Source organism: Anopheles stephensi, chromosome 3 (genome assembly GCF_013141755.1).
Source record: "Anopheles stephensi strain Indian chromosome 3, UCI_ANSTEP_V1.0, whole genome shotgun sequence".
NCBI lineage: Eukaryota > Metazoa > Arthropoda > Insecta > Diptera > Culicidae > Anopheles > Anopheles stephensi.
In genome coordinates, this window is record NC_050203.1 from 18,027,263 (window position 1) to 18,041,345 (window position 14,083).

The following is a 14,083-nucleotide window of genomic DNA, read 5'->3' on the forward strand; positions in this document are numbered from 1 at the left end:
TTCGCTTTTGGAAGTAACCGCTTTTAGTACAAAACAAGTAACTTCATGTCGGTCGGTGCCTGATTTTCACTTTCATCAGTTCTCTGTGGTATGCTGCTCAAGATGGACGATGCCGCACGGTCGATTGCGAAACAAATTCTTTCCCAATTCATGGTAAGTGGTTGCCAAACGTTTGCCGGAAGGGGTACAAAGCTAATTGTCTGTGTTTCAGTCAAACGATTCCATGTCCTCGTCGGACGATGCGTCGTTCGGTGAGCTCGAACATTTGGCGGAACTGCACAAACAGATCGAACTGAAGAAAGCGTACCGGGAAGCGTACCGTGGACTGAATTTGGGTAAGTGCTGGCTGTGGAAGCTGCATCGCGCTGCTGGTATACTTACGCTCTACCAAACCCGCAGGACTGTTCGCGCTCAAGCAAGGTATCAGCCGCTCGGGAAGTGATCCGTTTGCCGAATGGCTCGTCAAGGAACAGCATGCCACCGTGCAGATGGTGGCCGACAAGCAGCGGGAAGCATCGTACGGTACGCCGGAGCTGAACCGTGAGCACACGCTGTTTGGTGGCACACGGCAGACACTGATGGAGCAGGCCGAGCTGCAGAAGCTGCAAAGCGTGGTGCGTCTGCAGGAGCAGGTACGTGCCAAACTCGCCAGCACGCGTGTGGTGAAGCAGTGGGAACGGGAAAAAGCTACCTTTCTGGCGGAACAGAAGGAACTGTCCAAGCTGGACATGGTCGGTGAAGAGATCATGCAGAAGCGCAAGGAGATGCTTGTGCGCAAGCACAGCGAAATAGCAACGCTGCTGATCGGTATCGGCGAAGGTGTGGAAAAGACCGATGAGCTACGGCTGAAGTTGGCCGAGTTCACGAACCAGCGGCGGGATGAGCTGCATGACTTTCAACCCAGCGATGGCGATATGCGATCGGACGAAGCAAGAAAGGATGGGCGGTTCGGTGGGGAAAATGGTCGGGATGGGCGCACCTGCTCGCCCTACTTTGACACGATCGACTGGAACCTGGGAAGCGTTAGTATGGATCTGCGGTTGGATCTGCCGTTCAAGAATCCGAACGATTTTCCCGATATCCTCACACGCCTCAGCTCGATTAATACGGGCAAGTATCAGCTGAAGGACGTTACGCCACCCATTAGCGGCGCGGGTGATAAGCGAGGCTCGCGAAAGGTCAATCCACCGCAGAAAGGGGCCAAAGTGGGAGCTGCTCCGAATAAAAAACCTATGGCGGAACATTCGCCGCGCAATGATGCTACGATGGAAAAGAGGTCGAAGATGAGTGATTCGAACGGGAAAGCTGATCGGGAGATGTGTAGCAAGGAAAATGAGTATGGCAACACTGGCGATAGCCATGAAACGCCAAACGGCGAAAACGGGCCCGACACTCCAAAACCTCTGTTGAAGAGAAATAACTACGATAAAATGGCGGCTAATGGACATCCTAAAGTACCGCGCAAAAATCCAGCCCTGGGTTCGCAGCGCGACGCAACATCACCAGACCCAGGGGCAAAAGCCTCCACCGGCAAGCGAACCACCTCACCGATACCGAAAGGAGAAGTTCATAAGGATGAACAAAAGCTGCCAGAAAACCGTATCCGCCCGTCGAAAGCCGGAAGTGGAATGGTCAACAGCAACCGCAGCATACCGAACAACCAATCGAAGGGTAGAAAGGATCCACAGCCTGCAATCAACGCACAGCACCAGCAACGTGCGCAACAGGAAAGGAAGCGTAATACCCAGCCGAAACACCCGGAACAACCGAAACGGACTCGTTCCATGAAGGTGCTTTCGCCGGTGGTAGGTTCTTCGAATGCAGCCAAGAACGCACACAAATCGCCCATGGCTACCGGTGCGGACGACTTTGAACCACCGGTAACCATGGAGATGGACGATATGCAGGATGATGATTGTACGCCCAGCAACGGCTCACTGGACTTTGGCATGCAAAGTTCCAGCGGTGAGTTTGATATGAATCTTTCCGGTGAGCTCCAGCCCGATCCGGATGCAATGGAACAGATGGACGACGAGCTGGACTTCCTCTCCGTAAAGCCGGTGCGCGTTACACGGAGCAAAGGACAGAAGAAGAAACATAGCAGCGGCGGTAAAGGCAACAACAACAACGGTGGTGGAAGCGACATGGACTCCTTTGATTTTGCTTTCGGTGGTACAAATTCGAACGAGAGTCTGGAGCAGCAGGACGATTTGTTTTAGATGGCGTGTTTGGTTCGATTATTTCAAATTTCTTTCTACAAACCTAACGACTATTTAACACCTATTCCCAGTTTGGTATAGGAGATTGATTTGAGTTCAATGTATAACGCATTTTCGAATAAATGCATCCTTGTTCTTAGTTTATAAATGGAACGGGGGTTTTTCTTTTGTTTTATTTGCAAACAACGTTTTTAGAAAACGTTCCCGAACGGGTTACACTATTAATCCTAGTAAATGCACGTTTTTAGCAGTTTTGCTTGGAATTATCTTTTCTTTTTTTGGCCCAAAATCTGGCAGGAAGCGTTAGGTTTTAGCGTTGTGCACTTGGTACACTTGGTCGTTCAGATCCGCGCTCCCTCTTCTATCATCACTCGTACTCCTTGTTGAGTGCGCGCCCGATCAGCATACGCCTTATCTCCGACGTACCGGCGCCAATTTCGTACAGCTTGCAGTCGCGCATGATGCGCCCGGTCGGGTAGTCGTTGATGTAGCCGTTGCCGCCCAAAATTTGAATCGCATCCAGTGCCACCTGCGTCGCCTTTTCCGCACAGTACAGAATGACACCGGCACAATCCTTCGGGTTGGCCTGGCCACGGTCACAGGCCCGCGCAACCGAGTACAGATAGGCGCGGCACGCATTCATCGTCGTGTACATGTCGGCCATCTTGCCCTGCAGCAGCTGAAACTCGCCGATGCGTGTGTTAAACTGTTTGCGCGCATGGGCATACGCGAACGCAACGTCGCACGCGGCCTGCATAAGCCCGACGGGCCCGGCGGCCAGCACCAGCCGCTCCAAATCCAGCCCGGACATCAGCACGTACACGCCCTTGTTCAGGCCACCGAGTATGTTAGCGGCCGGTACTTTCGCATCCTCAAAGATCAGCTCCCCGGTCGGGCTGCCACGAATGCCCAGCTTGTCGAGCTTCGGACCTTGCGAAAATCCGGCCGTACCACGCTCCACAATGAACGCCGTAATACCGTGCTGTGGTTTAGCGCTCAGGTCCGTTTTTGCGTAGATGATGTACGTGTCGGCGATCGGGCCGTTGGTGATCCAGAACTTGGTACCGTTCAGCACGTAATAGTCACCCTGCTTATCGGCGCGCAGCTTCATCGACACGACATCACTGCCTGAACCGGCCTCGGACATGGCCAGCGCACCGACGTGCTCACCGCTGCACAGTTTGGGCAGGTAGCGTGCCTTCTGCTCCTCCGTACCATTGCGATGGATCTGGTTGACGCACAGATTCGAGTGCGCACCGTACGACAGTGCTATCGCACCGGACGCACGGGAAAGTTCTTCATTTACGATGCAATGATCGAGGTACGAACCACCGAGCCCACCGTAATCGGGCTTCACCGTAACGCCGAGCACTCCGAGTTCGCCCAGCTTGCGCCAAAAGCTGCGCATTTCCCTACCAATGGAAAAGAAGGAACAACATTAGAAAGGGAACGGTTCAAAAGCTGGAGAAGAAAACAATGCGTAAAGGAATTGTTGACCATCCTCCAGGTTCAGGTGTAGGGACATGATCAGGGACAGTCCAGAAACAGCTTTGTAAAATACGTCAACACATTAGAAAATATATCGCTCCAGCTCGACATTCCCTGGTACTGATAAAGTAAAACGAACGTGGAAGATGAAAAGCTCATAAGATAGGGAATGATCACAGGAGATAAGCGGATTGCGCACTACAAGCATATCATCAGAGAGTCGCAATGTCCGGACAGTCTAGACATGGACGGATGATAGAAAGTTACACGCCTTGCTATGTGTCTCCGTTTCATTGTTGGTGTGACCATAACGGACATAAACGTTATGGTACGTTCTCGCGGTAGCAAGCATCATGTCCATGCCTTTCACGTTCGGGCAAACGATCACTCCATAAGTCAGCAGCTAAAACCGTCTGTGGTGATCTTGGGACAGTGTTGAAGCCGGTTAGAGCACTGGACGGAATCGTTAACCACCGATTTGCTAGTGCCCATCCAGCCAAAGGAGAATCCCTCCGAGTTAGTTACGCAATATTGTGCTAGCTTACTTGAACTCATTCTGCTTGTCGATCTCCTGCGCAAAGGGGGCCAGCTCTTTTTGTGCAAAGTTAAACACCGTTTGGCGTAGCTGAAGCAGGGGCGAAATGAAAGAATTAAAAATTACGGCCCATAATGTACCCGCGGCCACGATAAGAAGGGCACTTGACGCCCTTTACCTGTTGCTGATCTTCCGTCAATCCGAACAGATGTTCATCGATCGGGTAGTGTTGCATCGATCGAGCCGGCACGGTCATGGAGCCACCCCAGAACCGTGCGCCTGGCGTCCGTCCGGACAGAAGCTTTGCCGCCGAGGTTAAGCTGCGTATCGCTGACATGTTCGTTCGTCCGCTATTACCGACGGGGCAAAACTACAGGCGACGGCGATTTGCACCGAAAAACAACACACTCACACACTGAACGCGAGCGCGACTGAACTGCGTGCTGTTGGGGCAGCACGAACGAATGAAAAAACAAGCGATCGGATTGATAAGTGGCCGCCACCAAACCGGGGGTAGTTGCCACTTTGCTCTGTCAGTGACGCAGCAAGGTCGATAATAGTTCAACGCGGAGATACGCGCTCCCAACTCACTTTCGTTCGATCGTAGCGCTCGCAACAAGTGTACTGAGCAACCGTGGAGCTCCTTCGCGATTGGGGGGGGGGCTTTTCGCGATTCATCGACTTGCGCACGCACACAAACACAACCGCGTCCGCGGATCAGTATCGCGCGCTGATAGCAGCCTCTATACCCCTACTACTCTGCCAAACTCCTGGCCAGGCGTAGAACACGCAAATTTGGATTCTGGTAGGGGTATAGAGGTGTAAAGATCAAATTTATGGCCCCCTTTTCTGGAGGCTTGGCTTCAGTGGACACGGAGTCGCGGAAGGTGATGATGGAAAAAAATGCATAGAATGTGCGTGTGGCATGCAATGATCGAACATTTTATTTACATAATCCAAAGCTTTCTAATTGATTCGCTTCTTTTATCCGGCCTTGGATAAAAATTTGCACAAGCATAGTTGGCATGAAAAAGCAAGCACCGATTCACGCGAATAACAATTTCAAAACTAAACATCCAAACTGGCAACACTGCCAGAACTGTCAAACTCTGCCAGAACAAATTCCTCCAATGTTGTGACAGCAGCAGAACAAAACACAAAAATGGATCAGGATCATTCAGGAGATGGTATGGGGCTACAAACATGAACAAACAGCCTAGTTTATGGGTCGTTTTCGCATATCCAATGTTGTCTCACAGACGATTAAAGATATTTGGTTGCATTTTTTGTCAAAAAATCGGAAGCGATATCACCACCGGCGCCTCCTCCGATGCTTCTATCACTCTTCTCAATACCCTTCCCCTCGATGACCCAGGAACTGTTATGACAGGTCGAGAAATGTCAATTTGCTCTAAACAACTCTACCTCCTATGTCCATATACCTTGATCAGGATAAATAATCGTACGTTCCGGTATCGCTTTTGCTGCTGTTTTGGGATAATATATCGTGTTCTAATCACATTTACTGCCGGCCAGTGCGTTCGTGCCTGCGTGCACGGTCCCCTAGTAGCAATGAATGGCAACATCATGGTGAAATGTGAACCGATAAGCGAAGAATCCGAGCTGTTCAGCAGTCTTGTTGCGAACGGCAACGATGATTTGCAGCAGCAACAGCAACCGCAACAAAGCCAACAGCAAGAGCTTCGTTTGCTGTGCATGTACAAGCTAAAGGTGGCCGAAGAAACGGTGGCACTGCTGGAAGGTACAGCATTGATTGCTTGTAGCTCCGCACGTTCATCTGCTGTATTGCTTTAAACATGTCCCTTTCCCATACCTTTGCAGCGCAACACATGAATGTCGAGTGTTTGCGCAAAATGCGCATCGAAGATGTGGACGTCCTGTTCGAGGCGAAACCGCTCGGTTGGAAGATCCTGTTCCGCGAAGCGTTCCTCGAATGGCGAGAAGAAATTGGCCTGCCGTGCAAGAGCATCAAAATGCTACACACTCGCAAACGTCCCAGCGAATCATACGAAACACAGGCGGAAAATCAGCCGGCAACGCTAGCACACTGGGATGATTGTTTCTCACCAGCGGCACAGCTGTTGCTAGCCGAAAAGGAAGCACCCGCGCAGCAGCATGAAAATGGTGCCATAAACAATCGAACCTCCCGTTGGCCGATGACACCGGGTTTGTTAAAGGATGTGCTGAACAGTACATACGTTGGTCGATCGATCCTTGCCCGCGGGTGTCTTGGGGCGCTGGGCAAATCGTTACAATACCAGCTGACGGCCATCATCATCGATTACCATATGGCGTACAAGACGAAAATTACTTCACCCGAGCTGGAAAACTATGCGTACTGCATAACCACCCTGTTGCCGCACGAAGTGGCGGTAAGTAACTGTGCCCGGTCAGTCTAGTGAAAGTTTCTCTTCAACGTTAACGGCAAATCGTTCTTGTATTCGTTGCAGGCAACCTATCACATTCCTCGCGGTCCGAACCGACGCACTCCGGGCGGTTCACTGTATTCCCGTTTTATAAATCAGAAAATTAGCAAAAAGGCGCTTGCGATCGGAAATTCAATTAGTGCTTCGTAAAAGCTTCTGAGATAAGTTTGGTGCTCGTTGATGTTGATGTATTTGTGTGTGTGTCAGTGGGATGGATACTCGCACCAAAAGGAACATTACGTCCACCGGCAATCGTGCATGTACGGATGTGATTGATGCGCGTTTTTGATTTGTTTTACCAAAGATTGATTGTTGTGTAATGAATAGGATTAGTAACTACATTATAGTTAGTGGTAAAAACGTGTGCGTCGTGCAAATAATGTCGATGTTTTAGATAATTGTTTAACTTCGTCACGGTTCCAGCTCGCTCGAATTGAGTGTACCGTAAAGTATGATTTAGTATGCTATCGGCTATAGGAACTAGCATGTGTAGGAACCCTCATTACCTTTATCTACAATGTTCAAACTTAACTCACAAAAGAATTTGTATAATCCAAAATTATAAATTAACAAAATGAAAGTTTGCAAACGATCTCGCTTCATTCTCGCCGCATTCCGTCACACGTGTAGTAGGCGCTGAACGAGCTGGCTCAACTGACGTTTGGATGTAAACAAACAAACCGTACAAGCACACACGCACACACTGACAGCAGTTTGCTCAGTGCGGTACGTTACGGGGGGGGGGGGCAGATATCGTGCGCTAAATTACGAGACGACATTGTACAATAAAACCCAGGAACATTCCTCCCTAATTGCAGCCATAATTATGCCATCCTTTGATGCACAATTCAAGCAACGGGTACTGTTTGTTCCATACTGCTGTGATGCGTGAACGCCTTCATCGTTCGCTGCTCTTGTGCCGTCGTGTCGTCTGTTTATCATCTTTGCAAGGAGAGCGATCACGACCACCGATGGTAAGAGGAAACCTCGCATAAGCTGTGATAAGCGCACCGATAAGATAGGGTGCGTCTGATCGATTTGCCACCATCGAGAGGGACGGGCTCTGGCGGGCCTCTCGTGGCTGTGGGCGCAAAGATTAGATACAATTCGGACCGTAATCGGATTAGGCAGGTTCGGTCGGGGAACGCCAGCAAGTGCCAATCAGACGGCTTTTTGTGAAGCAACAGTGAGGTTGAACCGGTTGAACTTTGTACCCCCCGCCCCCCCGGAACATTGTTACAGTGAACGTAACCGCAGCACGCACAGAATGGCATCTGGTGGGATGAAAAAATTCGGTGACCTCGTTGGTTCGATCGACGAAGGCACTAGCTCGGCCCGATTTTTGCTGTTCCGCGCTGAAACCGCCGAGGTGGTTTGCTTCCATCAGAAGGAGCTACGCCTCATCTGCCCCCAGGAGGGCTGGGTTGAGCAGGACCCGAACGAAATCCTGAGCGTGGTGTACGAGTGTATCGAGCGGACGTTGGAAAAGCTGATCGAGCTCGGTGGCAACCCGCAGAACGACATTGTGGCGATCGGTGTAACGAACCAGCGCGAGACGACGATCGTGTGGGACCGAGCAACCGGCGAACCGTTATATAATGCGATCGTTTGGCAGGACATGCGAACGTCCTCGACGGTCGACCAGCTGCTCGAGACGGTGCCGAACAAAACGAAGAACAAAAACTACCTCAAGCCACTGTGCGGTTTGCCGCTGTCGCCGTACTTTTCGGCCGTCAAGCTGCGCTGGTTGATCGATAACGTGCCGAAGGTGAAGAGTGCCATCCGCAGCGGGAACTGTCTGTTCGGTACGGTAGACACGTGGTTGATCTGGAATCTGACCGGTGGTTCGGACGGTGGTGCACACGTTACGGACGTTTCGAACGCATCGCGCACCATGCTGATGAACATCGAGACGCTGAAGTACGATAAAGCGCTGATGAAGTTTTTCGACGTGCCGGTCGAAATACTGCCCCAAATCCGTTCCAGCTCCGAGGTGTACGGGTTGATAAAGTTTAAACCACTGCAGCACATCCCACTGGCCGGCTGTTTGGGCGATCAGCAATCCGCCCTGGTTGGGCAGGAATGTTTAACGCGCGGCCGGGCAAAGGCAACGTACGGCACCGGTTGCTTCCTGCTGTACAACACCGGCACGGCTGTGATCGATTCGTACCACGGGCTCATCTCAACCGTTGCCTACCAGATGGGCCCGGATGCGTTGCCCGTGTACGCGCTGGAAGGTTCGGTTGCCGTCGCCGGCGCTGCACTCGGCTGGCTGCGGGACAATCTGAACCTGATAGGTGGCGCATCCGAATCGGAATCGGCCGCGCTGGAAGTGGAAAACAATGGGGACGTGTACTTTGTGCCCGCGTTCAGCGGGCTGTACGCACCGTACTGGGATCCGGAAGCGCGGGGCGTCATCTGTGGCATCACCGAGGACACGCAGCGCGGACACATTGTGCGGGCAGCGCTGGAAGCGGTTTGCTTTCAGGTGCGCGACATTCTCGACGCGATGAACAACGACAGTGGAACGCCGCTGCAGAAGCTGAAGGTGGACGGTGGGATGACGGCAAACGCGACCATGATGCAGTGGCAGGCGGACCTGATCGGGCTCGACGTGCTGAAGCCAAAGTTTGTTGAGACAACGGCACTGGTAAGGAGATGAACGACGCAGCAACTGCAACTGTGCATCCTACCCAAAAATGATGTGCTTTCTCATATTCCCCCTTACAGGGTGCTGCCATGGTCGCGGGACGTGCCGTAGGCAAATGGGACATTGAAAACGTGAGCGTGGAAAGCGACAGTACCGTCTTCAAGCCACAGATCAGCGAAAACGAGCGAGATGTGCGCTACAAACGGTGGAAGATGGCCATCGAGCGAGCGGTCGGATGGGACAAGTGTCCATAGTTTGCATGGTTCGCGGTATTCTTTTGTTTGCGGTTACGCTGCTAGATGATGATAAGAAACGCGCTAGATAAGGGTAGAGGGTAGGTGGCTAGTTATGTGATAGGAGCGCGCGTGAGTTTGTTTTGTTTTTCCTCCTTAAGTACTTAAGATCGATTAAGTTGTGAAAATAAAGCACGATGCTTCAAAGAACGATACGAGTGCGGTGACAACAGTGGTGTGGTAAATCCTTATTGGCCACATAACGTTTGGAAGAATATTCCCCGATTGTGGTTTTAAGTGGTAGCGATCCTTGCATGAGTCCCTACTTAGGATCTTCGTTCTTGTAAAAGGTGCCTCGAAGTCTCGCAACTTGCTTCCATGGCGCCGGTTTCACGGGACCTCAGCCAAGCAGTCTCCTCCAAAGGACTTACTTCCAACGAGATTTACCCAAGGGAAAACTGCCTACCGAGAGATCTCATCTACAGAAGAGACCGGGTTCCTTCTCTACCTGTGCTGAAAGGAACCAACAACATGCGATCAAATTAACATCAAACACAACTAAAGGCTTCATATCCTGTTTATTCTCGCTTGGTATAAAAAAGAGTAAATCTGTATAGTAATGTATGTATGTACGCATTTCAAACTAGGATAAACGATCGCGACAAACGTGTACACACACGTTTAAAACCGGATGTAGAAGGGTATGAGGGGGGATAGGGGGAGCGATGGGAGGGGAATGGGATTTTCATTTGTTTTGGTAGTGATTAAGCGCATAAAGTATACACATATATATATTAACATAACCGTCCATAACGATATTACAGATACAGTTTCGCATGAGTAGTCGCCATTAGTACGTGGTGAAAAGGGACGCCGTAAATAAGTCGTATAAATAAGAAAGAGGAGCGAGTCGTAAATAGCTAATCGGTAACGAAATCAAAAACGCGTTTAAAAACAAAAAAAACAGGAGAGATATTGTGTGAGTTGTTCGGTACATTAACACATTCCCTCTATAAAGCGCCAATCGGAGAAATATGAGTAACAGTAGGGATGATCACACATCAAGAGGAGAAACAGGTTCCAGTGTAGAATAGTGTAAAGAAACTTCGTTAAAATCATATTTTGCAATGACGAGGGCCCACTGGTGTATCTGTTGCCCAAAAGCACCCAACCGGAACAGAACAATGAACAATGAACAACCACGCGGACAAGACTGGGTAATAACCACACACACACACACACAAGCACAAAACGGACCGATTCCGGCGTGGAATCGATTTCAGGAGAAGTTATCGCGTGAAAAGCTGTTCCTTGTCTGTTTTGTCCCTTCCCCTATATTACTTCCGTGTGAAGCCGTGATCGAAGCTGACTACTGTGGTTCCTCCGGACCGAGCAGACCGATGTCGTCACCGTTCGGTAGCCCACCGATGGCACCTTCCTCGCCGTCGAGCAGTGCGTCCGGTCGCATAAATGGTTCCGCGTCTGGTTCGTGCGATATTTCAAAGTGCCGCTGAGGAAGCGGATTCCCGGCTGCGGAAGATTGTTTCACGTGAAAGGCGTTAGTATTGGGGAATGGGCAGCGGCGCACCAGACCGACAAGCTCGCCGTCACTCACCCGAATCAAGCTCCAGCGCTGGATCGGCCGTCGCTTCCGCCAGATTGGTGACCGACTTGGACTTGACGCACTGGAAGTCTACGTGACGGCTCTTGGCCTCCTCCTTCTCCCACGACATGTGGATGAAGGGCCGCTGCAGGTAGTTGTAGATCACCTCCATCCGGCCGCTCGGGCGACGCTTGATCTTTTCCTTGTACGTCGGGTAGCCCTCGATGCCGAGCCGGATCTTCTTGAGCCCCCGATCTTTCAGCACCTGTTTCGCGACGTCCCGGTTTTCGATGTACTTAAAGAACCGATACATGGCCGTGTTGGCGACCGTTTGGCAGTCTTCCTCGCCCATCTGCGGTGGGTACTCGGCGTCCCAATCGATAATGTCATCTGGGGGGGAGGGGGGCAACAGCAACAACAAGAAAAAAAGCACACTTTCAAACTCCTCTCCGAAAGCGAACTAAACGAATGATAATCTTACCCTCCGAAAGGACCACAATGTGACATTCGCGGTGGCCTTGCCGTGCGGCGTCCACCATCAGCGGCAGGATAAGCTGTTCCAGGAACGCTTCGAACTGAATGCTTGCACCCTCGTTGGACAGTTCATGCAGCAGACCGCGCAGATTCTGGCAGTGGATCGTGTTGGCGTTGAACGGGATCAGCAGATAGTCGCACGCTTCCCGCAGCTCCTGCACGGACACGGTGGGCGGACAGCGGACCACCCCGGACAGATAGTACTCGAGAATGGCCCGGAATACGGTGCGCGAGATACCTTCGGCCACCTCGTACTCGCCCCGTTCGTTCGGATGGGTAAACTCAAATCCTGTGCTAAACATCCGTCCGAGCATGGTTTCGGGTTGGGCCGTTAGCATGGACACGTTCACCGAAAACGTCGTGTTGTCCACAATCAGTGTGATGCGTTCGTTTTCGGGCAGCTTCTTTCCTGCAGCAACTTTCGCACTGTCCGTTGTGTTTTGCTGCTGCTGCTGCTGCTGCTGCTGTTGTTGCTGCATGAGTCTATTGTTTCTGCAAAGACACCAGACACAAATGGGATTAGAGGAAAAGCCACAGGACACGGCGCACACATGTTTAATAATCCTAAACCATCGTCTATAACAGCCTACTAAATGTACCACGGTACTCACTTCATCGTCAAGCACACAAGAAACAACGTTTTCATTATCGAAGACGCGTGCTGACTAAGAAAAGTAGCCACAGGAGCAAGATGATTGGAGCAAACGCAACCGCACGACGTGTGGCGGGAGGAAACCATGCTTGCGGAGGTGAGAAGTGCATCCGAGTGTCTGGGCAGTTAGCAGACAACAGTTTGCACAACAACAAGAAGAACAAGAAATATAAACCAGACCAAACCCTGACCTAGCGCACAAAGAAACCCAGTCTCCCAGTTAACTACTACTACCCGCGATGCTCAGCGATGCTGGGCGCGCACAGCGATGATGCCTGACGACACCAGACGATCTTCGTGGGATGGTGAGGGAAACCCGGACAAGGGGGAACACGGGTCGGGATAGCGAACATCGTCTGGACGGTCTGCGTCTGTGTCAACTCGGCGGATAACGTATCGAAACCCGAGAGATGATAGTGTACTCTTTTCGCGCACCCAATGCACACCAATCGCGACGCATCCCACAATGCAACACGGACGATGGTGTGCACTCACACACATACAACGCTGGCAAGGAGAACCACATCGTACCACGCTTGCTTTGTCCTTTGTAATAGATTTTTTTTTTTCGTGTGTTCTACTTATTTCAGTTGCTCCATTTCGCTCTGGAATGGTCTGTCTATCTCTTTCCACTGCCCAAGGATTGCTGCGCTCAAGAATTGCTTGCTTGCCCATCGCTCGGTGTGATGTTGCCCTAGGGTATGGGAATGCTATGCAAACCACCCGGATACGGATGCTTACCTGGCACGGTTCTTCATCATCTTCCTGCGTCGATCATCTGTTTCGGTGGTGTCCTCCGTGTTGCTGCTGCTGTGCGAGCTGTCGTAGCTGTCGTTCTTGCTGATTGCACCACCACCGGAGGCGCCACTCCCACTGCCCGATCCCGATGCACCGTCACGCTGTGTACCACCAGCGGGTACTGCTGTGCCCTGTTTCCGTTGCAGCTGCAGTTCCATCGCAAAACGCTTCAACAATTCACACGCCCGACCAAGGTATCGATGACAAATCCAATGTAGCCTATCCACGGCGGGGCGTTAAGTGGGTGGGTGGAAGGCAGATTGTGCCCTTTAATTTGGTGGTACCACGCCAGGCTCCGGAAGTACCGTCCAAGCCAGAGCTATAGCACCAAGGAATCACCGTTGGAATGTTGGGTGTATCGCTCTTCTGCTTCTTCTACGTTTCGGGGTTGCGTCGTCGTTGCTGACTAGTTCACGAATACCTCAGCCCCAGCTTTCTTTCTACCACCTCCCTGCAGTGAGCAAACACATCTACCGGAAGGGGATCGTAGCAACCAGTGCACGGTAAGAATTTTTGGCTTGCTCCTCGCACGGACGCTGCACACGCATACGCAACACAGATTGGGCTGGTGGTGGTCCCCCGTAATCCGCCCTCCTAAAAGCTAATTACTGGACCAGAATCGAGCTAGTTAAGTTGTTCAGAAACGAAAATTTTCTTCTTCCACCACCACCACCATCAGGAGAGTTTTGCTTCTTTTGTTTGACTGAATGTTTCTCAACCCTTCCTAGAGAACAGCACAGGGTGTTTGACGTTTCGGTCAGGAAGCGGGTGCGGAAAGGGAGCGAAAGAAGGGTGGCAACTGAGGGTGTGGTACAGTGCCGAAAAAACAATGAATTTCACTTTTTGAATATGAAATTTGTGTAAAATCTTGTAATACTTCTCGCATTGTTTATATTGCGAGAAGAGTGAATGAAGGCTTGAATG

General features: G+C 51.2%; 4 protein-coding genes across 5 annotated transcripts; 2 read left to right on the forward strand and 2 right to left on the reverse strand.

Moving 5' to 3' along the window:
- Positions 1-11: 11 nt before the first annotated feature.
- On the forward strand, positions 12-2,482 carry LOC118514445. The gene is made up of 3 exons (XM_036061360.1): positions 12-153; positions 212-335; positions 400-2,482. Exons 1-3 carry the CDS (start codon positions 91-93, stop codon positions 2,217-2,219), a joined length of 2,007 nt encoding a protein of 668 aa, XP_035917253.1. The 5' UTR covers positions 12-90; the 3' UTR covers positions 2,220-2,482.
- On the reverse strand, positions 2,353-5,105 carry LOC118514451 (isovaleryl-CoA dehydrogenase, mitochondrial). Its single transcript, XM_036061368.1, has 3 exons — positions 4,421-5,105; positions 4,253-4,332; positions 2,353-3,631 (listed from the first exon to the last, which is right to left on the reverse strand). The coding sequence occupies exons 1-3, from the start codon at positions 4,577-4,579 to the stop codon at positions 2,587-2,589; spliced, it is 1,284 nt and encodes a 427-aa protein (XP_035917261.1). The 5' UTR covers positions 4,580-5,105; the 3' UTR covers positions 2,353-2,586.
- A 539-nt stretch (positions 5,106-5,644) lies between these two features.
- Positions 5,645-9,787, forward strand: LOC118514447 (glycerol kinase). The gene is made up of 4 exons (XM_036061363.1): positions 5,645-6,004; positions 6,085-6,635; positions 6,714-9,339; positions 9,420-9,787. Exons 3-4 carry the CDS (start codon positions 7,957-7,959, stop codon positions 9,591-9,593), a joined length of 1,557 nt encoding a protein of 518 aa, XP_035917256.1. The 5' UTR covers positions 5,645-6,004; positions 6,085-6,635; positions 6,714-7,956; the 3' UTR covers positions 9,594-9,787.
- Positions 9,788-10,131: 344 nt separating this feature from the next.
- On the reverse strand, positions 10,132-14,030 carry LOC118514450 (BTB/POZ domain-containing protein 10). 2 transcript variants are annotated; one of them, XM_036061367.1, is made up of 4 exons: positions 13,103-14,030; positions 11,657-12,201; positions 11,188-11,565; positions 10,132-11,054 (listed from the first exon to the last, which is right to left on the reverse strand). In XM_036061367.1, the coding sequence occupies exons 1-4, from the start codon at positions 13,315-13,317 to the stop codon at positions 10,942-10,944; spliced, it is 1,251 nt and encodes a 416-aa protein (XP_035917260.1). In that variant the 5' UTR covers positions 13,318-14,030; the 3' UTR covers positions 10,132-10,941. The 2 variants fall into 2 exon arrangements, with proteins under 2 accessions (XP_035917260.1, XP_035917259.1); XM_036061366.1 differs by having other exon boundaries at positions 10,132-11,102; positions 13,103-14,002.
- Between the last annotated feature and the right edge of the window lie 53 nt (positions 14,031-14,083).

Coding starts and splice junctions, on each gene's coding strand:
- LOC118514445 (XM_036061360.1), top strand. CDS start 91: ATGCTGCTCAAGATGGACGATGCCGCACGGTCGATTGCGAAACAAATT. Junction 154..211: donor AAATTCTTTCCCAATTCATG/GTAAGTGGTTGC, acceptor TCTGTGTTTCAG/TCAAACGATTCCATGTCCTC. Junction 336..399: donor GTACCGTGGACTGAATTTGG/GTAAGTGCTGGC, acceptor CCAAACCCGCAG/GACTGTTCGCGCTCAAGCAA.
- LOC118514451 (XM_036061368.1), bottom strand. CDS start 4,579: ATGTCAGCGATACGCAGCTTAACCTCGGCGGCAAAGCTTCTGTCCGGA. Junction 4,333..4,420: donor TGACGGAAGATCAGCAACAG/GTAAAGGGCGTC, acceptor CCCCTGCTTCAG/CTACGCCAAACGGTGTTTAA. Junction 3,632..4,252: donor GACAAGCAGAATGAGTTCAA/GTAAGCTAGCAC, acceptor TTCCATTGGTAG/GGAAATGCGCAGCTTTTGGC.
- LOC118514447 (XM_036061363.1), top strand. CDS start 7,957: ATGGCATCTGGTGGGATGAAAAAATTCGGTGACCTCGTTGGTTCGATC. Junction 9,340..9,419: donor TTGTTGAGACAACGGCACTG/GTAAGGAGATGA, acceptor TCCCCCTTACAG/GGTGCTGCCATGGTCGCGGG.
- LOC118514450 (XM_036061366.1), bottom strand. CDS start 13,317: ATGGAACTGCAGCTGCAACGGAAACAGGGCACAGCAGTACCCGCTGGT. Junction 11,566..11,656: donor CATTGTGGTCCTTTCGGAGG/GTAAGATTATCA, acceptor CCTCCCCCCCAG/ATGACATTATCGATTGGGAC. Junction 11,103..11,187: donor AGCGCTGGAGCTTGATTCGG/GTGAGTGACGGC, acceptor AATCTTCCGCAG/CCGGGAATCCGCTTCCTCAG.